General features: G+C 41.8%; 1 protein-coding gene across 1 annotated transcript in view; it reads left to right on the top strand.

Moving 5' to 3' along the window:
- Positions 1-8,404, top strand: part of POLQ (DNA polymerase theta) — a 105,847-nt gene that overhangs the window by 46,416 nt on the left and 51,027 nt on the right. Inside the window, exons 16-17 of the mRNA XM_004709788.2 lie at positions 3,811-6,893; positions 7,868-8,011. Of these exons, the coding sequence (XP_004709845.1) occupies positions 3,811-6,893; positions 7,868-8,011 (3,227 nt within the window). The remainder of the gene's footprint in view (positions 1-3,810; positions 6,894-7,867; positions 8,012-8,404) is intronic.

The following is an 8,404-nucleotide window of genomic DNA, read 5'->3' as shown; positions in this document are numbered from 1 at the left end:
TAAATATTATATTAAAGTCATCCAGAGCATGAGAGATAAAAGAGATATTGCAATAACGGAGTCCGACACATTACATGGTAGCATTGCTCACCTTAGCCCTTCACGTGGTCCACGTAGAGAGAGAGAAGGGAAGGAGGGCAAGGGAACAAGGGAGTGAGGATGAGAGAGGAAGAGCCGAGAGGGATGGGGCAAGAGGAGAGCCCAGTGAGAGAGACCTCTATTGCTAACCCAGGCTTATACACCTTTGGGGGCCTGCAAGCCCACTAATTACAGGTAAAGACATATATAACAGGAAGGGGTTGCACTATAGGTTATACAGCAATGAGAAGGGGTGGTCTAGGGACATACACATAGGAAGAGCAGGGATTTGGGGTATGCATGTGACAAGATCAGCAGATCCTAGATGTAGGATGGCAGCTTACTTTGGATGTCACAGAGCCGGTTTGGTTTGACCTGTTCCTGGCTCAACTGATAGCGACCATTATCAGTAGGGTGTGAACTCCAGCTCCAAGACCTGTCCATTGTCCTTGAACAGCAGGGAGTGGGGCCTACCCTGTAGTCTGGCAACTAACTGCCCTCAGGGAGGATGTGTGTAAGCATCTGACCTCCCCCCACAACAAATTGTGGGGCAATCCTTCTCATTCACAAATCTTCCATTAAAATCCGCTGAACCTAGCTCCAAGATAGTCCAAGTAACTTCTCCATCTCTTCAATGGTCTGTCGTCGGTCTTTGAACACAAGTGCATGGATTTAGTTGACATTTTTGTCCATTCAGGAAGTTGACGGATGTCCAGAACGAGGTTTGTCATCAATCTACAGTGCACCTCTTTTGAAACCACTTGTACACTTGAGTTTTTCCCATAGCACTGTCCTTGTAAGCTGTTAACCCCCTCAGGGCCTGCTCAGGGCCTGCTGTGGCCCACATACTCTTGGCACCACTCTGATTCAATCAGGACCCACTTTATTTCAGTATAACCGTGTACTGATTAATGGTATCTGCAAAGATTTTATTTCAGACAAGTTCCTATTCACAAGTAAGGGCCTTCAACCTACCTTTTGGGGAATGTTTCAATCTATGACACATTCTGTATGTTGCTGACTGGCCTGCCTTCAAGAGAAAAGTGTGAAAATTCATCTATTGCCGTTTTTTTTCCTTTTTAGTCTCACTCTTCTCTGGTTGCTCCTTTTTGAGGGGCACTCTCTAATCCCTTCAGATAGTTTTTTCCAGAGTTCACGTTGTAGTGAGGATCAGTTTTCAATGACAACTCTGTACCCCTCACTTTCTTCTGCTTCTGCTTGACATGCCTAGTGAGGCCTTCCCTGATTATACAGTGTACAAACTGCAGAAGCCCACGCTCGTGCTGCTGCGCTGCCCCCTCCCTGTCCTGCTGCTTTTGTTTGTTTTATTTTGTTTTAATCATTTTATTGGGGGCTCCTACATCTCTTATCACAATCCATACATCCATCCATTGTGTCAAGCACATTTGTACATTTGTTGCCATCATCATTATCAAAACATTTGTTTTCTACTTAAGCCCTGGGTATCAGCTCCTCATTTCTTTCCACTCCCTCCCTGCTCCCGCTTCCCTCATGAACCATTGATAATTTATAAATCATTATTTTGTCATATCTTACACTGTCCGACGTCTCCCTTCACCCACTTTTCTGTTGTCCATCTCCCAGGGAGACAGTTATATGTAGATCCTTATAATCAGTTCCCTCTTTCAACCCCACCCTCCCGCAACCCTCCTGGTATCGCCACTCTCAGCACTGGGCCTGAGAGGTTCATCTGTCCTGAATTCCTGTGTTTCCATTTCCTACCTGTAGCAGTGTACATCTTCCAGTCTAGCCAGATTTATAAGGTAAAACTGGGATCATGATGGTGGGGAGGAAGAATTTAGGAACTAGAGGAAAGTTGTATGCTTCATTGTTGCTACACTGCACCCTCCCTGTGGCCTTTCTGTAAGGGGATGTCCAGTTGCCTACAAATGGGTATTGGGTCCCCAATCTGCCCTCCCCCTCATTCACAATTATATGATTTTTTGTTCTGATGATGCCTGACACCTGATCCCTTCAGTACCTTGTGATCACACAGGCTGGTGTGCTTCTTTCATGTGGGCTTTGTTGCTTCTGAGCTAGATGGCTGCTTGTTTACCTTCAAGCCTTTAAGACCCCCAGATGCTATATCTTTTGATAGCAGGGCACCATCAGCTTTCTTCACCACATTTGCTTATGCACCCATTTGTCTTCAGCGATCGTGTCAGGAAGGTAAGTATCATGGATTGCCAGTTTAATAGAACAAAGTTTTCTTGCATTGAGGGAGTACTTGAGTGGAGGCACAATATCCATCTGCTGCCTTAATACTAAACCTATAAATATGTGCACATAAGTCTATTTCCCCATCATCATATATAAATATATTTACATATGTACATGCCTGTATTTAGACCTCTATAAATGCCCTTTGCCTCCTAGTTCTTTCCTTTATTTCCTTTGACTTTCTTCTTGTCCCACTATCATGCTCAGCCTTCATTTGGGTTTCAGTAATTTCTCTCAGTTACATCACCTTTGATCACGCCTGACCAGGCCTTTTACACCCTCCTCACCACTGATTTGGATCACTTGTTGTTCCCTTGTCACTGGGTTTGTTAACACCACTTCCTTTACCCCCATCTCCCCCTCTCCCATGCCCCCCGGAACGGTCGGTCCCATTGTTTTCTCCTCGATTGTTCATCCAGCCTATCTTATTTAGACAGACCTGTGAAGATAATAATATGCATAAAAACAAGACAGTGCAACAAAAGAAAACAAAACAACAACTATAACAAAAAGCCAATGACAAACAAACAAACAAACCACCACCACCAACAACAACAACAACAACAACAACAAAAAAGAAAAGTCTGTAGTTAGTTCAAGGACTGTTTGTTGGCCTTTAGGAGTGTTTTCTGGTCTAGGGTGCCAAGCCCTGGCCCCAAAGTCTATTTTTGGTATTCCCTGGGGACTTCGTTGCTCTGTTCCCCTTGCTATTGTGTTGCACGCCCTTAGTGTTTTGCCTCAGTGTGATGGGATGAGATCTGGTGGCATTCCCACACTGTGTCTCCAGTGTTGTCCCCTGTAGGGCTACGGGTCAGTGAGGGATGTTGTGTCTCATAGTGGGGTCGGCCATATGGTCTTCTCTGTGGATTGGCTGCTCTGAGTGGGAATATGGTCCTCAAGGATTGGTGGGCCAGGATGTGCTCCACTTTCTCTTCCTCCCCCTTCATTTGCTCACATGTGCTCTGATCAGACATATCCCTCTTCCTGAGCTGCAGCTTCAGTGCTGTCCTTTGAAATAAATTTTTCTGGGGGAAGGGGAAGGTGTCCATGTAGTTCAGATTGGGGCTGGCCCCTTAGACCTCTCCACTGGTTCCCTACTCCAGCCCATATGTTGCATTCACATCTTGGAGCACCGGGTTGAAGTCTGGTCCCTTTTTCCCTGTGGAGATATAAACAATACCCTCCCCTTGGGTGGGTTAGTTCCCTGTTCCCCCGCTACCCATTTCTTTTTTTTTTGCCCCCTCCTTTTTAGTTAGATACCTGCACTCCTATCAGTTGATGTACAATTCATTTTAAGCATTTGGTTTTTCCTCAGTTTCCCCAACTAGAAGCTCCATGAAAGCAGCCATAGTTCTGTCTTGTTCTCTTGTTCAGTGCTGCCTTTTCAGTTATTAGAACTTTAAGACAGAAAGCTTAAGGAATGCTTAATGTTTTATGAATGAAGGAACGAATGCATTATTTATGTATTTTATCTCCTATCTCCCTGCACAGTACCCGAAAGGCTGTGGATGAGGAAGAGGAAGCCGTTGAAGAACGACGTAATATGCGGACGATTTGGGTTGCTGGCAGAAGAGGCTTAACTGAAAGAGAAGCAGCAGCCCTGATCGTGGAAGAAGCCAAAATGATTCTGCAGGAGGACTTAGCTGAAATGGGAGTGCAGTGGGATCCACATTCTCTGTTAAATTCTGATATGCATTCATTGACCAGCAGTGAGTCAGAAGGAGGGGAAAACACGATTTTTACACGTATTAAGAATTTTTGTAAGACATCAGCATCAAAGAACAAAAGGAACACAGTAACAATGAGTGATTCTTCTTTTGAGCATTCCCCAAATACAGTGCAAGATTTAGACCAAAATGGAGAGCCAACAAGTTCCCCAAACAGGCTCCAGAATGGGCATCAAGAAGGCCATGCATGTTCAATTTCCAGAGCAAGAAAGCGGCCTTTTTTGAACATTAGTAGAGAGCCAGTAGCCGCCTCTCTCAAAGAGGAAGAAATAAGCACTAAGAAACATGCTCAGACTTTGTCATCTGATAAGACAGAAAAAGAAACTCTGAATTTCAGTTCAGAACAGTTGTGCACAACCTTTCAATCTTGGAAACACAGTAAACATCTGAAGCAATTGAGAGCTGAGAGGTCTTTGAAAGATTCTGGGATAGGTCGAGGTGGTTCAGAAGAGCCAACCATGCCTGATCCTATTCATTGTGAAGATCCATTAATCTTAGATGAAGAAAACAAGAAATTTAGAAGTCCAGGGTCTTTTGCTAAAAACAACTATACTGAGGAAAAATTTAACAAAACCTCATTCCCATCAAACGCAGAGCAACGCTGTTCAAGGCGTGGAAGAGCAACTAGCAATACACATGCGGAATATTTTCTCACAGGCGCTCTAAGTAAAAAGGTGACTTGCCCAGCTACTAGAGTGGTTAGTGAAAATGGAAGATTAGTTGTTACAGAAAGTATAAATGATGTGCTGATACAAAATGATTCGAAAAAGAATGTTTATGTGAAACACTGTGACACTCATCCAATTAACGGGTGCCCTGCAAAGCACTCTGATACAAAGCAGAGGAAAATAACAGATGGACAAATAGCCCATGAAGTAGTCAGTAACCACAAGAGTGAAGACTCAAATGTTGCTAATATCGCACATGAAAAGACAAACCCCGATGAAAAGAACTCAGATAATTTTCAGGCATTAGGAGCTAATATAAACCCTGCGATACCCAGCAGAATACTTTTATCATCTGGAACATTTGGTAAATTTGGAGACCAGCATGAGAACTTTCTAAATACCTCTCGAAAACAAGAAAAAACAGATGTTTTTGTAGCAAACAAAACTAAAAGTAATGTTTCTGACTTTGGTCTATCCCTTTGTGGTTTTGAAGACAGTTTATACCTGGATACTCAAGCAGAGAGAATAATACAGCAGATGGCAGCTGAGCATGCCAATCCAGACGGAACAGAGGACGCCGCCAGAAGGGCAGCAGGGCTGAGGCAGAGGGACTTAGACAACAGCAGCTCAGCAAGCTCTTTTCAGAATGAAATTCTCATGATTTGCCCCAATGAGCGGCTTTCTGTGGGAGTGACAAATACAGGTCATTTGGCACATAAGAATGCAGAGAAGAGTAAACAAAGTACTGGTTCACCTGGGCTTGACAGGTTGTCTCCTCAAAGTCTAGATTTTCATTCTCCAATACTGGTGGAGGACAATGGGCCTGGCTTTAAATTGATTGAAAAGGGGAATGAACTTTCTGTTACTGACTCCCAATTAAATAGTTTTCTTCAAGGCTATCAAACTCAAGAAACTGTGAAGTCCGCCATACCTCTGGTTCCTCAACAGAGCACTCCCACTGATATTAAAGGAGAATGCCTGCCCGTTTTTGAAACCAGTCTGAATATGAGTGATGCTTCACTGTTTGATAGCTTCAGTGATGATTACATAGCAAACAAGCAACCACCTGACCGCCAAGTGAAAGAACTTCCTTCTGAGGTTACGTCACAGCATTTCAATGATTCTTTGTGCCCACAACCGGAGAGCCTACTTCAGAAATCACAAGTGGATGAGAATCAAGATAATCAGCAGCCATTGATTTGTTTCAGTGATGAGTCTCTTTTGTTTTCAGAACTTGATTCTGTTCCGATGGTTGAGCCCTTGGACAATGTAGGCATATGTTCTGTTCAAGAGAAACATAATGTTGCAGTATCTCTTGAAGTAGAACAATGCGATCCAGGGATTTCAGGTAATGGTCACTGTGGTGCTGCAGTAATTGGAGGAGATCAAGGTGAAAGGGATCGGCAAACCAGGTTAACTGGGACAGTACAAAATAATTCACTCATCTGGTCAGGGGAATCATTTGAGCTAAGTCCAGGACTGCAAAGGATTTTAGATAAGGTGTCCACTCCTCCAGAAAATGAAAATCTCATATTAAGGACCATGACCATGACCCTACCTAATTTGAAAGGAAACAACGTAGAGTTGAATGACAAACAAGAAGCAATTTCAAATTTGGAGACAAATCAAATGAGGGCAATTTCATTTTCTCATAATGAAATAGAAAGCAAGATTGAGGCACCTGCAAACAATGGAGAAGCATCACCCCTCTTGTCTTATAAAGAAAGCTGTGCGGCTGACGATAATGGCCTCATCCCCCCCACTCCTACTCCAGCGTCAGCTTCTAAGCCGACATTTGCAGGAATTGTTGGGACATCTCTAAGATCTCAAAAAAACAGTAGTGTTTTACAACCTGGTGAAAGATATTCATTTGGTTCACCCTCAGATATGGAAAACCATGATTTTAAACCAGAGAATAGGAATGGTTTCAAAGAAGACAGCCTTATTAGAGACACGAGTTTCTCACTGCAGTTATCACAGGATGAAGCCCAATTAACTCCAGCTTCAAGCACAGCAGAAAGCTTGACCATAATTGATGTTGCCAGTGACCAAGCCCTCTTTCAAACGTTCATTAAGGAGTGGCAGTGCAAAAAGCGATTTTCTCTCTCACTGGCTTGTGAAAAAATCAGCGGCTTGACATCTTCTAAAACTAGTACTATTGGTGGTAGATTTAAGCATGGTAAGTTTTTTTTAATTTCAATTTTTTCATACTTATATAAATTAGATACTGGACTGAGGTGGGATTGCAATTTTTCATATAGAATATTGAGTCTAATCAATGTATTAGGAACCCTGGTTGTGTAGTGGGTTAAAAGTTGGGCTGCTAACCACAAGGTCAGCAGTTTGAAATCACCAGCCTCTTTGTGGGAGAAAGATGAGGCTTTCTACTTCTGTAAAGATTTACTCTTAGAAACCCACAGGGGCACTATGTCCTTTAGCGTCGCTATGAGTCAGAACTGACTTGATGGCTGTGGGTTTTTGAGATTAGGTGGTTAATAACTTCCATAGGTAATGTTTCTTAATAGTATATGTGTGTAACAGCCTGATTTACCTTTTCATATAAAGGGTACATATAATATACACTCTATTAATTGGAATAGAAGTCTCTAAACATTGTGATAATATATACTTTTTAAATGGTATTATTATGGTGTGATATAATTTTAATTAGTCATCAGTACCCATATATTATGTTTGGTAAATTGTAATACCTTTGTCCACTTACATAGTCACAAACATACATAGTATATCGATAACATAGTTTTCAGAATGTGCATTAGTGACATTTTATACGACTTATTCAAGTAGAATTTAGAGGGGTAGTCATGAATCCAATACTGAACGTTGGGGAATCTCCAGGCCTCAGAACTATTCCTGGTTTTGAGCTGGTTGAACCTTGGGCTCAGTTGATGCCGTGTAGAGCATACCACATGCTATCCTGCACCTTGATTCCGGGTCACAGGCACTAGCTTGACTTAGTCTGACAACAGGTGTCAGAGGGTTCTCATCAGGTTTCTTAAGTGTATGCACTTCTGAATGAACATAGGATTTCAACATTTGTCGAATGCAGTTTTTAAAGTTACCATTGTTTAAATGATGATTTTAATGACTTTATTTTCAGACATTTAACTATTTCACTTTTAATTCACCTAGTTAGTACCCCTCAGGAAACTCCTGTTAGAGATGATGGATTTCCTGTTAAAGATTATGATGATGTGTTGGTGGTTGGACTGGCAGTCTGCTGGGGTGGAAGCGATGCCTATTATTTTTCATTACAGAAGGAGCAAACTCATTCTGGTGAGTAATCACTATTTGAATAAGTCATCCTATAGTTTAAAGTAATCTCTACTAATATAGTGATCTTGTTTTGTTTGTTTTTTTGAGAATACTTTCCTGAGACTTACCTAGAGTTTATTTGTAGGACTAAAATAAAAAACAAAACACCTTTGGGTTCCACTTGGTTGTACATATTACTGCATATATAGGCTAAGGCAAGAAGTATTGCTAAAAATATCATAGAAACATTTATTAAACAAAAATATTGATGCAAAACTGTTGTTTCTTGGCATAGACTTCATCTAGTTCTATACATATCTGAAAGAAGTGTTTCCATCACTCTACCCTTTTCCTTTCTTTATGATTCAGATAGGTTGAGTATGTTCTTCCCTTTTGATTTTCTAATTATACGCC

This window comes from Echinops telfairi, unplaced genomic scaffold, assembly GCF_000313985.2.
Source record: "Echinops telfairi isolate 266 unplaced genomic scaffold, ASM31398v2 ScPeMD7_3509;HRSCAF=4178, whole genome shotgun sequence".
Taxonomy (NCBI): domain Eukaryota; kingdom Metazoa; phylum Chordata; class Mammalia; order Afrosoricida; family Tenrecidae; genus Echinops; species Echinops telfairi.
The sequence above is the reverse complement of the archived record's forward strand: the minus strand, read 5'-3'. Positions and strand labels throughout refer to the sequence as shown.